Source organism: Salvelinus alpinus, chromosome 15 (genome assembly GCF_045679555.1).
Source record: "Salvelinus alpinus chromosome 15, SLU_Salpinus.1, whole genome shotgun sequence".
In the NCBI taxonomy this organism is placed as follows: domain Eukaryota; kingdom Metazoa; phylum Chordata; class Actinopteri; order Salmoniformes; family Salmonidae; genus Salvelinus; species Salvelinus alpinus.
In genome coordinates this window covers 42,152,313-42,178,071 of record NC_092100.1, presented here as the reverse complement: position 1 = coordinate 42,178,071, position 25,759 = coordinate 42,152,313, and the positions used below count along the sequence as shown (strand labels likewise).

At 43.5% G+C, this 25,759-nt stretch overlaps 1 protein-coding gene across 1 annotated transcript in view; it reads left to right on the top strand.

The window, feature by feature from the left end:
• The window catches only part of pdhx (pyruvate dehydrogenase complex component X), a 72,532-nt gene that overhangs the window by 12,612 nt on the left and 34,161 nt on the right, over positions 1-25,759 (top strand). The window contains exons 3-5 of the mRNA XM_071343686.1: positions 7,537-7,637; positions 15,917-16,095; positions 17,270-17,368. Of these exons, the coding sequence (XP_071199787.1) occupies positions 7,537-7,637; positions 15,917-16,095; positions 17,270-17,368 (379 nt within the window). The remainder of the gene's footprint in view (positions 1-7,536; positions 7,638-15,916; positions 16,096-17,269; positions 17,369-25,759) is intronic.

The following is a 25,759-nucleotide window of genomic DNA, read 5'->3' as shown; positions in this document are numbered from 1 at the left end:
ACCATGGCCCTCCTTCCCCGATTGCTCAGTTTGGCCAGCTCTAGGAAGAGTCTTGGTGGTTCCAAACTTCTTCCATTTGAGAATGATTCTTGAGAACCTTCAATGCTGCCGAAATTTTTTGGCACCCTTCCCCAGATCTGTGCCTCGACACAATCCTGTCTCTGAGCTCTACGGACAATTCCTTACACCGCATGGCTTGATTTTTTGCACTGTCAACTGTGGGACCTTTTTATATAGAAAGGTGTGTGCCTTTCCAAATCATGTTCAATCAATTTAATTTACCACAGGTGGACTCCAAGTTGTTGAAATATCTCAAGGATGACCAATGGATACAGGATGCATCTCAGCTCAATTTCAAGTCTCATAGCAAAAGGTCTGAATACTTATGTAAATAAGGTATTTGTTTTCTATTTGTAATAAATTAGCAAAAATAATAACCTGTTTTTCGCTTTGTCATTATGGGGTGTTGTGCGTAGATTGCCTAGGATTTTTTTTTTTTTATCCATTGTGGAATAAGGCTGTAACGTAACAAAATTTGGAAAAAGTCAAGGCTGCTGAATACTTTTCGATGGCACTGTTTTCCTATTCAGCTTCGAATATGAAATGACTAAGGTGTTTTTGGTGTGACATATTATAGGCCTAATATGCTATAGTATATGCTATTAAATTCCAATCAATGTTTAAGTGATCTTGCAAGACATTGATTAAGCTTTGATCTAACTTTACTAAATGAGCTCCATGGTGAGAAGTGATTATCTTCTATTTGTAATAAGTACTGATTAGGCAACATATCATGATGAGTTTTTTTTTAAGCGATTTGAAGGCCCTTCGAATCGTGATGCTGAAAGGACAGCACTATAAACGTAAGTGGTCACACATCGTTCTGTGTTCCACTGCGCAAAAGGGGGTCCAAGGTAGAGGTCGACCGATTATGATTTTTCAACGCCGATACCGATTATTGGAGGACCAAAAAAAGCCAATGCCGATTAATCGGCCGATTTTATAAAAAAATAATAATAATAAAAAAATGTATTTATTTATTTGTAATAATGACAATTACAACAATACTGAATTAACACTTAGTTTAACTTAATATAATACATCAATAAAATCAATTTAGCCTCAAATAAATAATGAAACATGTTCAATTTGGTTTAAATAATGCAAAAAAAAGGTTGTAGTTATTATAGGAATTATAGGGCTATTTCTTTCTCTCTCTACGATTTGTATTTCATATACCTTTGACTATTGGATGTTCTTATAGGCACTTTTAGTTATGCCAGTGTAACAGTATAGCTTCCGTCCCTCTCCTCGCTCCTACCTGGGCTCGAACCAGGAACACATCGACAACAGCCACCCTCGAAGCGGCGTTACCCATGCAGAGCAAGGGGAACAACTACTTTAAGTCTCAGTGCGAATGACGTTTGAAACGCTATTAGCGCGCACCCCGCTAACTAGCTAGCCATTTCACATTGGTTACACCAGCCTAATCTCGGGAGTTGATAGGCTTGAAGTCATAAACAGCTCAATGCTTGAAGCATTTCGAAGAGCTGCTGGCAAAACGCATGAAAGTGCTGTTTGAATGAATGCTTACAAGCCTGCTGTTGCCTACCATCACTGTCAGACTGCTCTATCAAATCATAGACTTAATTATAACATAATAACACACAGAAATACGAGCCTTAGGTCATTAATATGTTCGAATCCGGAAACTATCATCTCAAACAAAACGTTTATTCTTTCAGTGAAATACGGAACCGTTCCGTATTTTATCTAACGGGTGGCATCCATAAGTCTAAATATTCCTGTTACATTGCACAACCTTCAATGTTATGTTCTAACGTAAAATTCTGGCAAATTAGTTCGCAACGAGCCAGGCGGCCCAAACTGTTGCATATACCCTGACTCTGCGTGCAATGAACGCAAGAGATGTGACACAATTTCACCTGGTTAATATTGTCTGCTAACCTGGATTTCTTTTAGCTAAATATGCCGGTTTAAAAATATATACTTCTGTGTATTAATTTTAAGAAAGGCATTGATGTTTATGGTTAGGTACAGTCGTGCAACGATTGTGCTTTTTTCACAAATACGCTTTTGTTAAATCATTCGCCGTTTGGCGAAGTTGGCTGTCTTCACGCAGTTCGCAACAAGCCAGTGACAGCATTTCCCTAGTTAAAAGAAATTCATGTTAGCAGGCAATATTAACTAAATATGTAGGTTTAAAAATATATACTTGTGTATTGATTTTAAGAAAGGCATTGATGTTTATGGTTAGGTACACGTTGGAGCAACGACAGTCCTTTTTCGAGAATGCGCACCGCATCGATTATATGCAACGCAGGACACGCTAGATAAACTAGTAATATCATCAACCATGTGTAGTTAACTAGTGATTATGATTGATTGATTGTTTTTTATAAGATACGTTTAATGCTAGCTAGCAACTTACCTTGGCTTCTTACTGCATTCGCGTAACAGGCAGGCTCCTCGTGGAGTGCAATGTAAAGCAGATGGTTAGAGCGTTGGACTAGTTAACTGTAAGGTTGCAAGATTGAATCCCCGAGCTGACAAGGTAAAAATCTGTCATTCTGTCCCTGAACAAGGCAGTTAACCCACCGTTCCTAGGCCGTCATTGAAAATAAGAATGTGTTCTGACTTGCCTAGCTAAATAAAAGTGTAACATTTTGTTATGAAAACTTGAAATCGGCCCTAATTAATGGGCCATTTCGATTAATCGGTCGACCTCTAGTCCAAGGCAGACGTGGTGAATTTGGATCCTAGCTCTCATTGGTGTGATAAGGTTAATGTGGTGTATCAGTTTGTCTGCATACGCAATCGAGGTGGTACGTTTCTGTAAGCTAAGCACTCGGACAGTAGGTAGAGTTCAGGTGCGTCGTACATGAGCACTTAGTCCGTAACAAACTGGAGGACAGATGTTTTTAGTAACCCCTGGTAAAGTTTTATGTCTGTGCCTGTTCATGTCACGTCAGATTTGGCCCGGTCGAAGTGGTCAAGCCTCCGGCCGACGGGCCTCTGCACACACGCCAACAGTTATTCATAATTCGCACCACTGCCAGAAAGAGAGAAGACCGGGAAGAAACCATAATTTACCTTACCTACCTATAAGCTTGTTTAGTTTTTCGTTCTAACGTTTTCATGGAATGTTAGTGGTCATTTAAATCAAATTTATTTAGAACAACTTTTCCAGAAATATTTTTGCCAGCTCTGTGTTTTGAGGGAGCCCGCTCACCTGCGGAACAGCAGCACTACATCCCTGCCCATCCCCTTGTAGTGTACGTTTGTGTCACCGTGTAGCTTAATCCTATTGCCATTCCAGTGGAGGAGAGTTGAAAGGGGCAGGTGGTTGACTGTTTAAAACTTCTTATGGCTGCAATCCCGGTAACGGGATCGATATGACAAAAAACAAAAAAAAGTGCAGGGCGCCATATTCAAAAAACAGAAATCTCATAATTCAAATTCCTCAGACATTCATGTGTCTTATATCATTTTAAAGGTAATCTTGTTGTTAATCCCACCAAAGTGTCCAATTTCAAATAGGCTTTTCAGCGAAAGCACTACAAACGATTATGTTAGGTCACCACAAAACCACAATAAGCACAGCCATTTTTTTCAGCTAAAGATAGCTTTCACAAAAAACAGAAATAGAGATAAAATTAATCACTAACCTTTGATTATCTTCATCAGATGCCACTGATAGGACTTCATGTTACACAATACATGCATGTTTTGTTTGATAAAGTTCATATTTATATCAAAAATAGTTGCAAAAACATCAAGTGATTTTGCATAGCCACATCGTTTCAACAGAAATACTCATCATAAATGTAGATGATAATACAAGTTATACACATGGAATTATAGATATAGATACCTCTCCTTAATGCAACCGCTGTGTCAGATTTAAAAAAAACTTTACGGAAAAATAAACCATGCAATAATCTGAGACGGAGCTCAGAACAATAGCCAAATTAGCCGCCATGTTGGACTCTACAGAAACCAGAAAATACATGATAAATGTTTCCTTACCTTTGATGAACTTCATCAGAATGCAGTCCTAGGAATCCCAGGTCCACAATAAATGCTTGATTTGTTCGATAATGTCCGTTATTTATTTCCTATTAGCTACTTTCGAATTGTTTACCAAACGCCCTAACCAAAGTCTCAGCGCGTCCACTATAACGTGACGAAATGTCCAAAAGTTCCGTTACAGTCAGTAGAAACATGTCAAACGATGTACTGAATCAATCTTTAGAATGTTGTTAACATACATCTTGAATAACGTTCCAACCGGAGAATTACATCGACTTCAATTGACCGATGGAACGGAGCTCACTCTCACGTGAATGCGCCAGTTCAATGCGTGGGCACCTCATGGAAGTGATTACTCATTCCTGTCTCCTTCGGTCTCCCTTCACAATTAGAGTCATCAGACTAAGTTCTATTGACTGTTGACATCTAGTGGAAGCCGTAGGAAGTGAAAACCCATCCATATCTCTCTGTATTTTCAATGAGAGCTTGGTTGAAAATCTGGCACCCCCAGAATATATCCAAACAGGAAGTGGAACTTCTCAGGTTTTTGCCTGCCATATGAGTTTTGTTATACTCACAGACATAATTCAAACAGTTTTAGAAACTTCAGAGTGTTTTCTATCCAATAATATGCACATATTAGCAACTATGACATAGGAGCAGGCCGTTTACTCTGGGCACCTCTGTGGACCTTTCATCCAAACTAGTCAATACTGCCCCTTCAGCCATAAGAAGTTAACTTTCAATATCGCTCATCACTGGCTAACCCCTTGGGTCATCTGGTGTTAAAACCACACACACATCCAATCTAGTCCTCCCTTCTCCCAGCTTTCTGGAGCTTCTGAGGTCAATACTCACTCCCACCCCTGCCCACTTCTTCCCTCACATCCTCTATGATCCTCCCACTACCCTCTCTCCCACAACTCTCCCTTTCTCTCTTCCTAAAAGTTGAGGTGATCTTTTACTAGGCAGGATATTGGAGCTGAGGATGGTGTTTCCCTGTATGGATGTGTACCTTCTCTCTCCTTGTGTTATTGTGCTGACCTGAAGTGACCTTCCCACCCTAGGATCACCTATTGAAAATAAAGACTGACTCAATGTGACCCCTGCCCAATAGGCCCCAACATCCATCTTCCTCTTCTGCCTTGTCTTCACTCAATAACAAATGGCCTCTTTTTAATAAAACATATTGAATCACCCCTCCCCTCTCCGGTTTTAGACTTGCTTCTTTAGCCCCATAGGGAAATGTAGATGCATGAGAAATATTATGAAGAACATATACATCCACCAGAACCCCTTACTTTACACCCAGTACTGCTACTGTTTGAATTGAAGGGCAGTCCATTAGCGCAGATGAAGGATATCAAGGATCTGGCAGGATTCTGTATGGAGGAATGGTCTTCTCCAATCTCATAAAACATTTGAGAAAAGCCTGTGTCGTTATCCTTGCAAGGGCAGGGTGCTGGAGTACTGAAAACGGGGGGCCAATCATTTTCACCCATATCTTTTTGAGATTTTGTTTTTATTACTTGTTAAACTAAATCTATTTTCTCTGAGCAATTGTATTAGTACAGTGGGGAGAACAAGTATTTGATACACTGCCGATTTTGCAGATTTTCCTACTTAAAAAGCATGTAGAGGTCTGTAATTTTTATCATAGGTACACTTCAACTGTGAGAGACGGAATCTAAAACAAAAATCCAGAAAATCACATTGTATGATTTTTAAGTAATTAATTTGCATTTTATTGCATGACATAAGTATTTGATCACCTACCAACCAGTAAGAATTCCGGGTCTCACAGACCTGTTAGTTTTTCTTTAAGAAGCCCTCCTGTTCTCCACTCATTACCTGTATTAACTGCACCTGTTTGAACTCGTTACCTGTATAAAAGACACCTGTCCACACACTCAATCAAACAGACTCCAACCTCTCCACAATGGCCAAGACCAGAGAGCTGTGTAAGGACATCAGGGATAAATTGTAGACCTGTACAAGGCTGGGATGGGCTACAGGACAATAGCCAAGCAGCTTGGTGAGAAGGCAACAACTGTTGGCACAATTATTAGAAAATGGAAGAAGTTCAAGATGACGGTCAATCACCCTCGGTCTGGGGCTCCATGCAAGATCTCACCTCGTGGGGCATCAATGATCATGAGGAATGTGAGGGATCAGCCCAGAACTACACGGAAGGACCTGGTCAATGACCTGAAGAGAGCTGGGACCACAGTCTCAAAGAAAACCATTAGTAACACACTACGCCGTCATGGATTAAAATCCTGCAGCGCACGCAAGGTCCCCCTGCTCAAGCCAGCGCATGTCCAGGCCCGTCTGAAGTTTGCCAATGACCATCTGGATGATCCAGAGGAGGAATGGGAGAAGGTCATGTGGTCTGATGAGACAAAAATAGAGCTTTTTGCTCTAAACTCCACTCGCCGTGTTTGGAGGAATAGAAGGATGAGTACAACCCCAAGAACACCATCCCAACCGTGAAGCATGGAGGTGGAAACATCATTCTTTGGGGATGCTTTTCTGCAAAGGGGACAGGACGACTGCACCGTATTGAGGGGAGGATGGATGGGGCCATGTATCGCGAGATCTTGACCAACAACCTCCTTCCCTCAGTAAGAGCATTGAAGATGGGTCGTGGCTGGGTCTTCCAGCATGACAACGACCCGAAACACACAGCCAGGGCAACTAAGGAGTGGCTCCGTAAGAAGCATCTCAAGGTCCTGGAGTGGCCTAGCCAGTCTTCAGACCTGAACCCAATAGAAAATCTTTGGAGGGAGCCGAAAGTCCGTATTGCCCAGCAACAGCCCCGAAACCTGAAGGATCTGGAGAAGGTCTGTATGGAGGAGTGGGCCAAAATCCCTGCTGCAGTGTGTGCAAACCTGGTCAAGAACTACAGGAAACGTATGATCTCTGTAATTGCAAACAAAGGATTCTGTACCAAATATTAAGTTCTGCTTTTCTGATGTATCAAATACTTATGTCATGCAATAAAATGCAAATTAATTACTTAAAAATCATACAATGTGATTTTCTGGATTTTTGTTTTAGATTCCTTCTCTCACAGTTGAAGTGTACCTATGATAAAAATTACAGACCTCTACATGCTTTGTAAGTAGGAAAACCTGCAAAATTGTCAGTGTATCAAATACTTGTTCTCCCCACTGTATATACTGTATAATAAATTGTCCCAATTTTTTTGCATACAATATACAGTAGCTCAGTTGTATTATTTTACACTGTATTTTTTTGCTCATCTTTATCAAGGGTGACTTTATGTACCCCACTGTTTGGCCTAATGATCAGTGTTACCACCATAGCAATATATCAGTTCTATATCTATGGTTTCATCATCCCTTAGAAATTGACTTTCTACACTGTCTCTCACCAATTTTTTTTCATGTAACTTTTTCCTTTCCCCAATTATTGGTCTTTGACATTGTAAGCGGTCTGACTGTTGCTGGTGTCCTGCAGGTGATGCGGTGGCGGCTGGCGATGCGCTCTGTGAGATCGAGACGGACAAGGCCGTGGTTACCCTGGAGTCCAATGATGACGGCGTCCTGGCCAAGATACTGGTGAGTGAACTGTGTTTGTCAGTTCTTAGGGCTTCCCTCTTTTCCTTAATTGGCGGAACATCACTGATGTGCTGCGTGACCTCTGTCTCTGTGTGTGTGTGTGCGCGTTGTGTGAATATTAATGACTCTGCCAAAGACAGACCGATCACTTGTCTTTCATAAACACTGCGCCTCATGTTTGTCCCTCAGAACAGAGGGATGAAAGCAGTGTATCCTCCTCTGTCAGATCGATCTGGCAATGGTAGAAAGCCTTCAATTACGTCCTAACGAGAGAGAGTGAGAGGATATTGATGAAAACTCTGTGGTACAGCTTTGCCTGTAAACCACTCTTTTCCTCCATCCTCTTATCAGAGTTAAATGATCCAGCAGTCATAATGACATACTTTTGTATATATTGTCTATGTGGACACCCCTTCAAATGAGTGGATTTGGCTATTTCAGCCACACCCGTTGCTGGCAGGTGTATAAAATTGAGCACAGAGCCATGCTATCTCCATAGGCTAACATTGGCAATAGAATGGCCTTACTGAAGAGCTCAGTGACTTTCAATGTGGCACTGTCCTAGGATGCCACCTTCCCAACAAGTCAGTTCATCAAATTTCTGCCCTGCTAGAGCTTCCTCGGTCAACTGTAAGTGCTGTTATTGTGAAGTGGAAACGTCTAGGAGCAACAACGGCTCAGCTGTGAAGTGGCAGCCTAGGCCACACAAGCTCACAGAACGGGACCACTGAAGCGCGTAGCGTGTAAAAATATTCTGTCCTCAGTTGCAATACTCACTACCGAGTTCAAAACTGCCTCTGGAAGCAACGTCAGCACAATAACTGTTCGTTGGGAGCTTCATGAAATGGGTTTCCATGGCCGAGCAGCCACACACAAGCCTAAGATCACCATGCGCATTGCCAAGCGTTGGCTGGAATGGTGTAAAGCTCGCCGCCATTGAACTCTAGAAACGTGTTCTCTGGAGTGATGAATCACGCTTCACCATCTGGCAGTCCGACGGACGAATCTGGTTTTGGCGGATGCCAGGAGAACACTATCTTTCCGAATGCGTAGTGCCAACTGTAAAGTTTGGTGGAGGAGGAATAATGGTCTGGGGCTGTTTTTTTCATGGTTTGGGCTAGGCCCCTTAGTTCCAGTGAAGGGAAATCTTAACGCTACAGCATACAATGACATTCTAGACTATTCTGTGCTTCCAACTTTGTGACAACAGTTTGGGGAAAACCCTTTTCCTGTTTCAGCATGACATGACAGCACAAAGTGAGGTCCATACAGAAATGGTTTGTCGAGATCGGTGTGGAAGAACTTGACTAGCCTGCTCCGAGCCCTGAGCTCAACCCCATCAAACATCTTTGGGGTGAATGAAAAGTGCCCGACCTCGCTAATGCTCTCGTAGCTGAATGGAAGCAAGTCCCCGCAGCAATGGTCCAACATCTAGTGGAAAGCCTTCCCAGAAGAGTAGAGGCTGTTATAGCAACAAAGGTGGGACCAACTCTATATTAATGCCCATGAGTCTGGATTGTGTCCACGTACTTTTGGTCATGTAATGTGTTTTTTGTATTTATTTTCAACCCAACATTCATCAACTAGCTAGGTGACACACACACACACACACAGACCCTTGCCAGTCCCACAGCTGATGTCATGGTCCCCTCCAGTCAGTCATCCGATCAGTGAGTGTCACATCGTTCAGAATAGTGTCCTAGTGGCAATTAGCCGTGTAAACCAGGCCACATAGCATAGTTCAGCGAAGCATACCCATGTTGTTCTAGTGCTGTGGTTCAGGTGATGTCTGAGTGTACCCTGAATAAAGAGCTGATATGGCGTAATTACTTAGACAGATAGCAACACGTGTGCATAAACAAGAGTGTTGATCTGGAAATGTAACGTTTCTCTGAGATCACTATCAGCAGGCGAAGTGTCTCTCTCATTGTTATATATTTTCAATTATTATAATTTCTCTGCCTTTTTTAGCCCTTGCTCTATTCTCATTCTCTTCATGTTTTCTTTCTCTTCCTCTTTCTCTTCCCTCTCCCTCCTTCCGATCCATGTCTCGGCTGCCATGGGGATAAGGTAGTTTCCATGGCAACTGCCCAGGAGTTGGAGGAAGGGGCTTAGGAAGGCTAGGAGCTGGCAGAAAGAGGGAGAGCGATAATCCCCCCCAGGTTCAGCCAGCATCCAGAGCAACACCCCCACCCCTGAATACCCCAGACCCAGTCTCTACTGGGGGTATTAGAGAGGAAGCGTGCCAGTCTCTCTGTGGATGTGTGTCTGCGTCCTGGTGTGTATCGTGTGTGTGTGTGGTGTTACTAGTATGAGCGACGTGTTTCCTGGCTGTGTGTGGAAGGGGCATGATGGCCTCTGCTCTTTGTAGATCACAGCACAGATTAGCCCACAGTGGTGTAGTAGTGGTGCTGTCTAAGCATGTACCCACTAGGATTCTAGATTAGCAGCCAGTGTAACATCCGTGAACACACAAAAGGCTGATATGGCACATGTAGAGATCCCCCACACATTGATGGATTGGTGGGTGTGCAGGGATTTTCAGAATGTGGACAGAATGTACATTGAGGGGGGAAAAGTATTTGATCCGCTGCTGATTTCGTACGTTTGCCCACTGACAAAGAAATGATCCGTCTATAATTTTAATGGTAGGTTTATTTGAACAGTGAGAGACAGAATAACAACAAAAAAATCCAGAAAACGCATGTCAAAAATGTTATATTGATTTTCATTTTAATAAGGGAAATAAGTATGACCCCCTCTCAGAGATTTCTGGCTCCCAGGTGTATTTTATACAGGTAACGAGCTGAGATTAGGAGCACACTCTTAAAGGGAGTGCTACTAATCTCAGCTTGTTACCTGTATAAAAGATACCTGTCCACAGAAGCAATCAATCAATCAGATTCCAAACTCTCCACCATGGCCAAGACCAAAGAGCTCTCCAAGGATGTCAGGGACAAGATTGTAGACCTACACAAGGCTGGAATGGGCTACAAGACCATCGCCAAGCAGCTTGGTGAGAAGGTGACAACAGTTGGTGCGATTATTCGCAAATGGAAGAAACACAAAAGAACTGTCAATCTCCCTCGGCCTGGGGCTCCATGCAAGATCTCACCTCGTGGAGTTGCAATGATCATGAGAACGGTGAGGAATCAGTCCAGAACTACACGGGAGAATATTGTCAATGATCTCAAGGCAGCAGTTTGCCAATGAACATCTGAATGATTCAGAGGACAACTGGGTGAAAGTGTTGTGGTTAGATGAGACCAAAATTGAGCTCTTTGGCATCAACTCAACTCACTGTGTTTGGAGGAGGAGGAATGCTGCCTATGACCCCAAGAACACCATCCTCACCTTCAAACATGGAGGTGGAAACATTATGCTTTGGGGGTGTTTTTCTGCTAAGGGGACAGGACAACTTCACCGCATCAAAGGGACGATGGACGGGGCCATGTACCGTTAAATCTTGGGTGAGAACCTCCTTCCCTCAGCCAGGGCATTGAAAATGGGTCGTGGATGGGTATTCCAGCATGACAATGACCCAAAACACACGGCCAAGGCAACAAAGGAGTGGCTCAAGAAGAAGCACATTAAGGTCCTGGAGTGGCCTCGCCAGTCTCCAGACCTTAATCCCATAGAAAATCTGTGGAGGGAGCTGAAGGTCCGAGTTGCCAACCACCTCAACCTAATGCCTTGGAGAAGATCTGCAAAGAGGAGTGGGACAAAATCCCTCCTGAGATGTGTGCAAACCTGGTGGCCAACTACAAGAAACGTCTGACCTCCTGTGATTGCCAACAAGGGTTTTGCCACCAAGTACTAAGTCATGTTTTGCAGAGGGGTCAAATACTTATTTCCCTCATTAAAATGCAAATCAATTTATAAAATTTTTGACATGCGTTTTTCTGGATTTTTTTGTTATTCTCTCTCTCACTGTTCAAATAAACCTACCATTAAAATTATAGACTGATCATTTCTTTGTCAGTGGGTAAACGTACAAAATCAGCAGGGGATCAAATTCTTTTTTCCCTCACTGTATGTCAACATTTAACGGTCGAGATAACTAGTGGCAAGATGGATGGATGTTTAGATGGATGGAAGAAGGAAAGGCTAGATGAAGATGGTCTGACATGGTCCACAGTGCTAACCTGACAGCATTTATCATGTAATTTATCACTCTGCTTCCCTCCATTCCTACATACTTTCTCATCAGGATGCTGTCATTTTAGGATAGATGAATCTTCCAGTGGGGAGTTTGTTGGCTGTGTCTCAGCTTAACTGACATCTTCCCTGCACTACAACTGGCCAAACCATGACTGTAAAAAGAATGGACAAAGCCATCCATCACGTGACATCATTCATTTCGATGTGAAGACTCAATAGATCATTGAAGTCAAATGAAGTGAGTTAAGATGGCGTCTCATGGAGACATAACGTGGAGTTAGAGCTACTCGAGGAAGAGATGTTGCAGGCTAGCTCTGTGCTGCCCCCTCAAATTGAGTAATGCTGCGTTTACCTGGTATGAGGTAGACTTCAATCCGGATGTCATTGTTTTCAATGAGAGCACAACGGTAAATGCTGTTGAAGCTGGCAGTGAATGCCATCAGCCGCCACGGTAGATGGGACTTGCCGCCAGAATTCAAATATTTGAACTTTTGCCGTCTGCCGTAGCATTGTTTTCTACCGGATGTTGATTTGCTCTGAAATCACCATAGCAACGCATCCCGTCGTGCTGGCTTGCTTTTGCCATCACCGTCATTCTTGCTTTCTTGTCCCGCAATGTCGACTGGTATGCCGGTTTTTGCATCCCTCGTCTAAACGCAGCATAACTCAAGTTGATGGCCGACCGGGATACTGCATGCTGCCATTAGCAACTCAATTAGCAACTCAACTTCTCTGTACGATTTTAAAATAAATGGTTCAAGGACATACATCTGTTGTATTAGAAGCAATTATTGGTACCATGTTTTGTCTTCGAAAGTGTTTATTTACACGAAGATTGACCACAAAGATTGCCATTTCCCTTTTCACTATAATGGAGGATCATGCTTTCTGCCAATAATACCTGCAGTAGCGGTGGGCCTTGAACTTCTGTGGCATTAATGAGAAGGGCCAGTTGTTCCCCTGGGCCGAAGCCTTATGATGTTGAACATTCTCCCAATTTACCACCTTTTATAGGCAACGTTTCAATCCAACACAGATCTTCGTCTGGTCTTTGAAATTATACAAAATGCATAGGTTAACCTCATAAATGGTGTTTCGTTATATAATTTATGAACTAGTTGATATATTCAGGATAGACCCCGTAGGAACACTATACTCACTGATCTCCCTCGTATGCTTTAATTTATCAGATTGAGAATGCAGACGAATCAAAAGCCCTGGGAGAGAGAGGGCTGCTGGGGAAAAGCCCTCCTCTGGACTCTAATTAGACTAGTCTGCCCAGTAACAAGTTGCAGGATATAAGATTCAATCATATCGCCTCAAATCCCTCTGTCTCGCTCTCCTGGCAGATCAATACACTCACACAGAGGCACACACACACACACACACACACACACACACACACACACACACACACACACACACACACACACACACACACACACACACACACACAACAAATCAATACAGTATATTTTTATTCCAAGAGTCTCCAAATAAGCCAACCTCTTCCCCACCTTTTCCTTTCTCTTTGATCTGGAGGCGAGGGACTAATTGTCTACTGTTTACAAGTCACGGGTCTCAAGCCTATCCTTGTTGAGGGTGGAAGTCTGGGTGTGAGAGTCTTGAATTGTATCAGAGATCACAAGAGCATAGTGTATCTAATCAATGGTAATTTTCTGAAATCCGTGCATAGCCCGCTAAAAATGGTGTCCTCCTCATCCACCTCTTGACTTATTGTTCTTCACTGAAACCAGGCGGGTCTTCTAATGTGTGTCAGTCAGGTTGAACCTGTGCCATTTCACTGTCTGCTGAGGTCGGAGGTGCTGCTCAGGTATTTGGCTAAGTGCCTGTGTTTGCTATGATGTGACGGAATGGTTCAGGACCGGCACTGTCCTTTTACAACCAGATGGCAGTGTTGAGCCCCACACTAGCAGTGTGTTACACTCTTCTCCCGTTTCTCTCTCTGTGTGCCTATGTGCTCTTGCGTCTTTGATGGAGACATCCACATAAGACGGCACCCCATCTGTGAATAAGTGGAAAGAAAGGGACGATGACAAGGTGTGTGTGTGTGCGTGTGTAAAGGCTGTGAATGACACAGCCCCCAGCTGCAGCTTCTTCGAGAGCTGTGTTAAACGTCTATAAATACCTGCTTGTCTAACTGGTGTTTATAGAGAGCCTAATGGTAGGGAGAGAGCATCGCTGGTCTCTCACACACACCAGTTACATGCATTGTGTGGCACAGTATTGTGCAAGACTGTGGTTGTATGTTTTCTTGTTCATTGCTCAGTATGTGTTCTTGTATTTGCAGCCCCACAGTCACATTGGAATTGAATGGGTTTGTTTTGTAGCACAATAGAGTTGTGTGCCTATTGGGATGGTGGTTGTCAGAGGCAGTTTGAAATACTGCGGTGTTTGCCACCATTCAGTCAAATGAAGATATGTGGATTATGATGGGGATATACTAATCTGTCATGCCCTTCAGACAGCTGTATGACCCAGCCAGGCTAGGGTCAGGGGTCACAGCCAGGGCTAAAGTTCAGTGTCATGTCACATCCAACTGTCCTGGTAATCCTGTCATTTCTCATTGTGGTGAATGTAACCAACATAGCCACATAGTCCTATTGTATGTGGTAATGGCATTTCTAAAGCCATGAGGCCCTGCCATTTATTGATCACCTTACACTGGGCCAGAGGTGCCATGGACACACACACACACACACACACACACACACACACACACACACACACACACACACACACACACACACACACACACACACACACACACACACACACACACACACACACACACACACACACACACACTACCTGTAGCACCTTGCATATGGACAGGAAGCCACATATATAGTCACACAACAAACATGCCAGACCGGGTAGTCTTGGTAGTTTCATGCGTCAGGGATGTTGTGCCACCAGCTATTTTGTAGTAAACAAAACAGTTTTTTTCCCTCACTGCCAAAGCAGTCTCACATCTTCCCTAGTTACCTACTATCCAATGGACAATAGACTTAGCCTACCTTTTTGCTTTTAGGAATCCCTTGCCTTGACTCAGTGAGACATGGTATGAAAGCGTTTTTGACTGTTGTACTGAGGGGAGTATCCTGGTGTGCCTGGCTGGCTGGCTGGCTGGCTGGCTGGGAGTGCAGGTGGTCTTATCCTGCTGTTGTTTCTGGTTAGCTGGAGTCCGTGGTCTTATTGGAGCACATCTATTGTTTAGATGCCACTGGGGAGGTGGTGACTGGGTGAACTGCTGTGATCCAAAGCTATCTGACATTCAGCCAGTTACAAGGGCTTGTGTTCTGATCTAATGCAGAAACCAATGGCCTGATCAATTTCAGTGTCGCCATGATTGAAAGGGACCGCTTTCCCTGTCGGCAACAGCGGTTGTTATTTGTGTTGTTTTTCTCTTATTTTCTGGCGAGCGGAGCTACGCCCTTTAGCAGGAATGACAGCTCCGTAAGTGGATCCCATTTGGAAATAGATGGAGTGTTACAGCCCTGCCTCATCCATTGTGCCTGGCCTCTCATTTAGAACTAATCAATATTGACCGGGGAAAACACCTTGCTGACTATGAGGGGGTGGACACATCCATGCTGTGCCTTAATGACACTTTTAGAGACCAAGATGAAGAGAAAGATGGATATTGAGATCAAATCGATGGGGGGGGGGGGTGAAGGAACAGTAAGCATTCATTCCCCCCTCCATTAGAGTACTTGGCCTTGTGTGTTTTGTCAGAACAGAGGTGAGGGGAAATGAAGTGAATTGAGGAGGCAGTGTGGACAGACACACAGTGGATGGAAAGGTCTGCCTATGGTCCCTCTGGTAGCAGTAACATATTATGTCAAGAGGTAATGATCTTTTGAAAACCCTCCTCCTGGTGGTTCTTTCCATTCTTCCTATAATTTGTTCTCTCCCTTTCTAGTTCCTCACTTCTTCTTCCCCCTAATGCTCTTTCTTTCTCGTTCTTATGTGCTTTCTTCCCCTCTCTGTTTCTCCACCTCTCCTCAGTCTTCTTGCGCATTCTGAGTCAAATACAAATGCAGCGTGCTAGTGATTATTATTCTAAAAGGTCATGTGTCTCTGCGTGTCCTCAGATGGAGGAGGGCAGTCGTGCCGTGCGTCTGGGGACTCTCATTGCCCTCATGGTGGAGGAAGGGGAGGACTGGAAGACGGTGGAGATCCCGCCCCCCGTGGCAGCCACCCCTGCTCCTCCCCCTCCGGCAGCCCCCGCTGCACCCCCACCACATCCCCCCAGAGCAGCCTCCACAGGACCGTGAGTCTCACCTCTCTCCTCTTCTTCCTCTCTCCCACTATTACATCACTCTACTCTGCCATTCTAATCAACGAATCATTAAATTAATCAGTAAATCAATTGGTATTTGTGTAGTGCTTTTCACAAATATACAAACATTTGTCAAAAGTGCTTGATAGCAACCTTGGCATGACCCTGTAAAGAGCAAATAGATGCTTCAGTGGTAAGGAAGAAACCCCCAAGGTAGGAAGAAACCTTGAGAGGAACTAGACTACAGCTGAAGCCCATATTCTTTTGCCTGACCAGATAAACTTTCAGAATACATGCAACTCCTTTTCCCATTCTTAGGGTCTCCACCATCACACAACGTGCTGTGTAAGACTACTGTCCCTTTCCACATCCATGTTAAAACGCAAGAGATACTCTCCTGCCTTATTGACACACATAGGACAGGAGCTGCTACTAAACATCAAATCAGGGCCTATTAGATTTTTTTTTGCTGAATTGGTGTGTGTTCCCATTTTCACCCAAAGCTTTCTCAAATGAAGCAGGGTTAAGTGATCTGCATTTGTGAAAGAACAGGCGTCCTGTTAAATTGGTGTTAGTTCGGAATGAGACTGGAAATGGACTCTAAAAGGCACTTGACTTCAATAAGTGTTTGCTAATTTGAGCAGTACCACTGTCGTTATCCTCAGTCTAAATTGAGAAGGCGTGAGAGCAGTGTCATGTCAAGGTTTTTAGGATTGAAGTGGGTGTTAAGGCCCAAAGGCAGAGACATTAAATCTGTCCTTTAGAACAGTTTAATTGCTCCTCTATTAAAATGTCACAGGGCGAAGCATTTATGCTCATAGCTGCTTTTCTTTTAGCCTTTTTAGGTGAAATTGAATCTAATCAAATGATATTGTATTTGTCACATACTTCGTAAAACAACTAGTGTAAACTTACGGTAGTGAATGGTAATGCAGGTGCATGTTTCGAACTGTCTAGAATGTACACAAACTGAGTGCATTGACAGCTTAATGGGCTGAAGCCTATATGGTCTGCATAAGCTGAAAAATAACACATTCTGAAAAAATATTTGTTGACTATTCATGTTCTCTGACCAATCAGGACATGCTTAGGGTCAGATTAATTGTGTGTCTGTGTGTTCTCCTGTCCCTGTTTCTCTGTGTCCTGTCTTTTCCTCTCCCCCCAGGTTGCGGTTGAGCCCGGCAGCCAGACACATCCTGGACACACACGGTCTGGACCCCCAGCTGGCCACCCCCACTGGACACAGGGGCATCATCACCAAGGAGTGAGTTCACATACGAGATGTGTTCAGCGTGGGGAAGTGTAATGAATAGGGCGGACATGGTTCCCCTCTTCTAATCTAGCTACAGACTGTCAAATGTTTTGTGACTTTAGACTTTAGTGTGGGTACTGGGTGGTTTATGTGTGTTATACACTACTGAGCAAGTTAAAATAGTGCAGATCTCTCTGAGGAAGAAATAACAATCTAACTGACAAAAACAAGTGCGAGAGATGTTGTGAATGAAAGGGGAGAGAGGAGAGTACGGTGTGAAGTGACAGAAATTCACTGAGTGAAAAAGTTATCAAGTTGCCAGGTGCTTTAACCCTGTTATGTGGGTGTGCTCACACCAGAGGAAACTGTAAGCGCAAACAACACACACACACACACAACTTTAATGGCCACCTGCTGTCACGCAGGGTCTGATGGAACGTTCTAGTTACCCAACTCGCACCCTACTGGGGAATCTCATTAAGACACAGCTGTCTCCATGGCAACCCAGTCTCCAGGGCCGACTGGTGGCCATAGAAACACAGGCCGTATGTTTTGGGAGACATATCTGTCTATGTTCCCGTGTGTCTGTTTGTTTTTCACACAAGTTTGTGCACGTGTGTGTCTGTTAAAGAGCGAGTGTAAGAGGACGTAAGGAACCACACTCGACACAGGAAGATCACCTTAAGGCCTTCCCACACTGTACGTTGGATTCAGTCTTTTACGGTTATTACATGTCAAACTCTGCTATTTTATCATTAAAATCTTTATATCAACCTGGCCAGATTGTACAATTTACTTGTTTTGTCGTCACATTCTGGAATTGTCTTGTGAGGCTACGTCAGCCGATGTAGGGTATGTCAACTGCAGCGGTGTATTTGGTCTGTGAATGTGCCAGCAGCGCAAGCCTTCCTCTATGCTTATGCGCGAGTAAAGAGAGTTTGAAAGAACTGAAAGTATGCATCTTCGAAATTGTTTTCACATGCTTTTAGTCATGTAGTGTACAAAGTTGTATGTGGACACCTGCTCATCGAAAATTATGGGCATTAATATGGAGTTTGACCCCCCCCCTTTGCTGCTATCACAGCCTTTACTCTTCTGGGAAGGCTTTCCACTTGATGTTGGAACATGGCTGAATGGAAGTCCCCTCAGCAACGAGCATTCGTGAGGTTGGGCGATTTAGACCTTGATCGCAGTCGGTGTTCCAATTCATCCCAAAGCTGTTAGATGGAATTGAGGTCAGGGCTCTGTGCAGGCCAAGCAATTTCTTCCACACTGATCTTGACAAACCATTTCTGTATGGACCTCGCTTTGTGCACGGGGGCATTGTTATTCTGAAACTGGAAAGGGCCTTCCCCAAACTGTTGCCACAGTTGAAAGCACAGTATCGTCTAGAATGTCATTGTATGCTGTAGTTCCAGTGAATGGAAATCTTAACGCTAAGGGGCCTAGCCCGAACCATGAAAAACAGCCCCAGACCATTATTCCTCCTCCACCAAGCTCTACAGTTGGCACTATGCTTTGGGGCAGGTATCATTCTCCTGGCATCCGCCAAACCCAGATTTATCTGTCGGACTGTCACATGTGGAAGCGTGATTCATCACAGGGGCAGTTTGGAACTCAGTAGTGAGTGTTGCGACCGAGGACAGATGATTCTTACGCACTCCGCGCTTTGTCACACTGCGGTCCCGTTCTGTGACCTAGTGTGGCCTACCACGTCACGGCTGATCCATTGTTGCTCCTAAACGTTTCCATTTCACAATAACAGCACTTACAGTTGACAGAGGAAGCTCTAGCAGGGCAGAAATTTGATGAACTGACTTGTTGGAAAGGTGGTATCTGACTGTGCCATGTTGAAATTCACTGAGCTCTTCAGTAAGGCCATTCTACTGACAATGTTTGTCTATTGAATCAAATCAAATTTTATTGGTTACATACACATGGTTAGCAGATGTTCATGCGAGTGTAGCGAAATGCTTCTAGTTTCGACAGTGCAGTAATATCTAACAAGTAATCTAACAATTCCACAACTACTACCTTATACACACAATGTAAAGGAATGGAATACGAATATGTACATAAATATATGGATGAGCGATGGCCGAGTGGCAATGGTAAGATGCAATAGATGGTATAAAACAGTATATGATTAATGTAAACATTATTAAAAGTTAAATTATTTAAAGTGACTAGTGATCCATTTATTAAAGTGGCCAATGATTGAGACTGTATGTAGGCAGCAGCCTCTTTGTGATGGCTGTATAACAGTCTGATGGCCTTGAGATAGAAGCTGTTTTTCAGTCTCTCGGTCCCAGCTTTGATGCACCTGTACTGACCTCGCCTTCTGGATGATAGCGGGGTGAACAGGCAGTGGCTCGGGTGGTTATTGTCCTTGATTATCTTTTTGGCCTTCCTGTGACATCGGGTCCTGGAGGGCAGGTAGGTTTCCCCTGGTGATGCGTTGTGCAGCCTGCACCACCCTCTGGCAAGCCTTTTGGTTGATGGCGGTGCAGTTGCTGTATTTAGCCATATTCCCCAACATCTTTCCATGGTTGAATGTGGTGGTTCGCGCCTTCAGTTTTGCGCGAATGCCGCCATCTGTCCACGGTTTCTGGTTAGGGTAGGTTTTAATACTCACATTTGGTACGACATCTCCAATGCACTTCCTTATAAACTCACTCACAGAGTTAGAGTATAAATAAATGTTATTTTCTGAGGCTTCCCGGAACGTTTCCCGGTCCTCGTGATCAAAACAATCTTGAAGCGTGGATTACGATTGGTCACACCAGCATTATATGGTTCTAGTCACGGGTACATCCTGTTTAAGTGTCTGCCTATAGAATGGTAGGAGCAAGATGGAGTCATGGTCGAATTTGCCGAAGGGAGGGCGGGGGAGGACCTTGTATGCATCGTGGAATTTGGAGTAGCAATGATCCAGTGTATTGCTCGTGCATGTGCTACAGTCAATGTGCTAGTAGAATTTTGGTAGCCTTGTTCTCAAATTAGCTTTGTTAAAATCCCCAGCTACAGTAAATGCAGCCTCAGGATATATTGTTTCCAGTTTACATAGAGTCCAGTGAAGTTCCTTGAGGGCCGTCGAGATATCTGCTTGGGGGGGCTGTGACTATAATAGAAGAGAATTCTCTTGGGAGATAATGTGGTCGGCATTTGATTGTAAGGAATTCTAGGTCAGGTGAACAAAAGGACTTGAGTTCCTGTATGTTGTTATGATTACACCATGAGTTGTTAATCATGAAGCATACACCCCCGCCCTTCTTACCAGAGAGATGTTTGTTTCTGTCGGCGTGATGCATGAAGAAACCCTTATGTCTTTCTGGAAGGCAACCCTTGCCCTAATTTCGTCCACTTTGTTGTCTAGAGACTGGACATTTGCGAGTAATATGCTCGGAAGTGGTGGGTGGTGTGGACGCCTTCAACGTCTGTCCAGGAGGCCGCTCTGTCTACCTCTCCTGCCGCGGCGTTGTTTTTGGTATATTGAGATTGCATGGCTGTGTGGTAAAACAATGCACAGAAAGTGGTAGACGATTTTAAGCATTTTTCAAAATCCCATCAGGTAGCCTGATTTCAGATGTCATGTAAACACGATTATTAGGTAAGTCGTTCTTCTTCCAAAGCATGAACATGTTTAAATTGAACTATTATATTAATCTGACTATTCACAATAATACTTTTACCCTACCCTATAGTCATCGGGATCCGCTCGTAACACCAGCCACACTACACAATAAAGGCTCCAGATCACCGCCAGAACTTTGTTGGAGCCTACGATCGCACAAAGTGGTACATAATCGGCAGACTTAGACCTGAACGAGGCAAGGCGTCCGGCAATTGTTTACGACCTGAAGATTTGCCCATGGCCATGAGGTGTACATTTTGTCTGGGATGACAAAATTGTGGCATAAGACGGCTAAAATTGTACAGTCTGTGAGGGCCTTACGGCAGACATTGCAGAAAAGTATGTACACTTCTTTGGTGAGGGTAGATAGCCAGCAATGTTTCCCCTATATGCGTTTAACTGCAGCGCACTCAGATAGCATAAGAACAAGGCTTAAGCTATGTAAAAATGTGTAGAATTGCAGGAAACTAGCTTTAAAACTAACATTTTCTCTCTGCCCTGGGGCAAAATGAGTAGAATTGCAGAAAATGTATTTTAAAACAGCAACATTTTGTCTCTGTGGCCAAGAGGAGTGGCCTCTTGTGTGGGTCCACTATAGAACAACAACACAGAACAAAACATATAGCCCATTAATGAGATCATAGTGGTAACTCAAATCCACAGGAAGGGTTCATTTAGGAGTGGAAGGGGATGAGGATGTTGGGTATTTGTATCACTGGTTATTCAGTGCTTGATTTATCATACCAATATCCCTCATACACAATGGAGTAGGGAAGTAGAAAAAGAAATTGAGGCCACTCCCACTCTTTAGTGTAGCCAACTGCTCATCTACTTTCTGGTGCATCAGTGAGTTTCCTAACTAAAGTAAACAGATGTTATGTGGTGCGGTGATATGACAGCTCTGACATCAAAACAAACTCAACTGTCTCTCAAATCATTAGTCTTTATCTCTCTCTCCCCATCTGTTTTTCTCACTCTCTCTTTTCCTCTATTCATTGTCTGTTGATGGTGAAAAGGAGGGCCTGTGTTTCTGGAGAACATTGTGTACTGTTAACTCCACAGAGGAGGGGGGAGATGGGGGATTCAACACAGTGTCAAATAACAATGGCAGGTATGTGGCTGTCCTCTTTCCTTTTCTGTTTCTAAGGCCTACAGCTACAGCATGTACAGAGAACACACATGAATGGCTAGCTACAGATAGATAAAGCACCACTACCTATCTCTACCATGCTTCACTTCACCTCAATGGCTTAGAAAACACTTTCTCATTTGCTGGATGTGTTCCAACAAAATATATGGTTAATGGAATTGATTTATACAATTATCATGCATGCCTTGTAAGGATATGACGGCGAGTGGGTAATCTGTCTCTACCATCAGTCAACGTATAATCATTGGAAAACAAAATAGATGAGCTACGATCACGAATATCCTACCAACGGGACATTAAAAACTGTAATATCTTATGTTTCACCGAGTCGTGGCTGAACGACGACACAGATAACATACAGCTGGCGGGGTTCACGCTGCATCGACAAGATAGACCAGCTGCCTCCGGTAAGACAAGGGCTGGCGGTCTGTGTACATTTGTAAACAATTGCTGGTGCACGAAATCTAATATTAAGGAAGTCTCAAGGTTTTGCTCGCCTGAGGTAGAGTACGCTATTTACCAAGAGTTTATCTAGATTGTTCGTAGCGGTCTATTTACCAAGACCGCACTCAATGAGCTGTAATTCATAAGCAAACAGGAAAAAGCTCATCCAGAGGCAGCGCTCCTAGTGGCCGGGTACTTTAATGCAGGGCAACTTAAATCCATTTTACCTAATTTCTACCAGCATGTTAAATGACCACCTTTAACCCACACACAGACGTGTACAAAGCTCTCCCTCGCCCTTCATTTGGCAAATCTGACCATAATTCTATCCTCCTGATTCCCACTTACAAGCAAAAACTAAAGCAGGAAGCACCAGTGACTGGGTCAATAAAGAAGTGGTCAGATGACGCAGATGCTAAGCTACAGGACTGTTTTGCTAGCACAGATTGGAATATGTTCCGGGATTCTTCTGATGGCATTGAGGAGTACACATCAGTCACTGGCTTCGACAATAAGTGCATCGATGACGTCGTCCCAACAGTGACTGTAACCCACCCAAGCATCAGCTTTTCTGGACGACTGTGTGATCACGCTCGCCGTAGCCGACGTGAGTAAGACCTTTTAAACAGGTCAACATTCACAAGGCCGCAGTGCCAGACGGATTATCAGCACATGTACTCTGAGCATGCTCTGACCAGACCACCATAGTCCCTGTGCCCAAGAACACTAAAGTAACCTACCTAAATGACTACTGACCTGTAGCACTCACGTCTGTAGCCATGAACTGCTTTGAAAGGCTGGTAATGGCTCACATCAACGCCATTATCCCGGAAACCCTAGGCCCACTCCAATTTGCATAGCGCCCCCAACAGATCCCCAGATGATGCAATCTCTATTGCGCTCCACACTGCCCTTTCCCACTTGGACAAAGGGAACACTTACGTGAGAGTGCTGTTCATTGACTACAGCTCAGCGTTTAACTCCATAGTGCCCTCAAATCTCATCACTAAGGACCCTGGGACTAAACACCTCCCTCTGCAACTGGATCCTGGACTTCCTGACGGGCCGCCCCCAGGTGGTAAGGGTAGGTAACAACACATCTGCCACGCTGATCCTCAACACGGGGGCCCCTCAGGGGTGCCTGCTCAGTCCCCTCCTGTACTCCCTGTTCACCCATGACTGCATGGCCAGGCACGACTCCAACACCATCATTAAGTTTACAAAGAAACACACACAGGAGGAAGGGGAATGAAAAAATCTGGCTAATTAAGATCATACATAATTTTTATAATATCTGTGGTAATGCCTATTTCCCAAAGTCTGTGAATTAGACTATTGGGCATTTACCCTCTCTTATGTCAGGGCATGTCTTGTATAAGCTTCTGGTAATTTAACAAAGTTACAGGAATCTTCAGTAATTTTGGTAATGAACTTAATCAATGGCAATCTATCGTAACTCTGGTAATTTATACTTGAATAACTTATAGTATATTCATGTATAGTCTTAATTTATTATATCTGTGTCCACGAGTTTCTAGTAGAGGGAAAAGGGATACCTACTCAGTTGCACAATTGAATGCAATCAACCAAAATGTGTCTTCTGCAATTAACCCAAACCCTCTGAATCAGAGCAGGGCTGCCTTAATCAACATCGCCTGGGGAGCCGTTGTTGTTGGGAGTTAACTGCCTTGCTCAGACCATATGGTTCAAGAGGAAAATAGTATCATTCATGAAAAAAAGCATCTAATCAACAATGGCATTATTTTCAATTAACTCCATCTCTTCCAACTATTGACTTTTTTCACAACTACCACCAGTTTGACGCCAAAACATTTTCAACAAATGCATATTGACATAGTAAAATAAATGTGTTTGTAAAAAATGTTTGTTTTTAATGTTGAAACCCTCATATTAAACACCAATGGTATGTATTCACTAAGTTGGTTTATATTTAGGATGTTTTACAGCTTTGTCATTAAATGTATTTTTAAATGATCGTATTAAATTATTTCATGTGTTGTACATGTGGTAAGGCCACGCAGAGGGTCAGAGATTATTAGTCTCCTGTGATAATCTGAAGTACCCAAAAGAGCCACTAGAAGTCTTGTGATAAAGTTCATAAAATCCTTAAGTTTCCAGTGATAAACATTCCTTTTGCAACCCTAATAAGCATGAAATGGGCTTTGGCTTAAAATTAACTAACATTTACATTGTCTGCCTCGGAGAGACGTGTGTCTAAGCCGGCCATATTGTCTCCATGCGAAGGGCTATTATCGTCAAGTACGTCCCCTGTTGTTAACATCAATACCAGTTTAAAGGCACTTACACCATTTCAGTGTGCTGCATGTTTGTCTGCCGGAGGAGAGAGGAATGGAGTAGAGTTTTTTTTGTACTTCGGGCTGATGGTGTTTTTATGGGAAGGGTTGGCTCAGAAATGTGTCCATTTGTCTGTTGTCCAAGGAAGTGTGTGGTCGTGACTTATTTCAAGGTACACTACGTTTATTTTCGGTGGACGTTAGGGTAATGCAAAACCTGTCTGCAGCATTAATTTTCTAGATTTCTTATCGCCCTCTGATAAGCGATCTGAAAAGCCTTCCTCAGTTTGACCCAGTGATTTTAGATATTATCCTTATCATCATTACTGATAATAGTAGAATTACAGTATCATTATATCGTATCATTACTTTATACAGCAGTGGTTCCCAACCTTTATTGGTTACTGTACCACCAAGTATATTTTTCTCTGCCCAGATTATCATTGGAAGTAACCCATCATCTGCATTTTACAGTAGGTTTATGGGCTCATGAGTTTTCTCAAGTACCTCCAGGGGTCCTACTACCTCTGGTTGGGTAACACTGGTTTACGGTATACCTTCACAGTATTCTTTAATAGCTAGAATCTGCAAGAGTTCAGACCAAAAATCTAACCCAGCTGCACCAGGTTTCTGGACTGTTGTAGATATTGTGTTGAGAGACTCAGATCTTTCCCTCTGTGGCAATATAAGGCTTTTCTCCACTGGAGTAAAGGGGTTTTCATGACCATCATTCCCTCTGTCGTGTCCCAGATGGCAGTGTAGAGTCTGGGTTTCACTCAGACAGTCAGGGGGAGGTGTGTGTGTGTCTGTGTCTGTGGTGTGCGCGTGTGTGTGCATGCATCTTTCATATTCCAGTCACC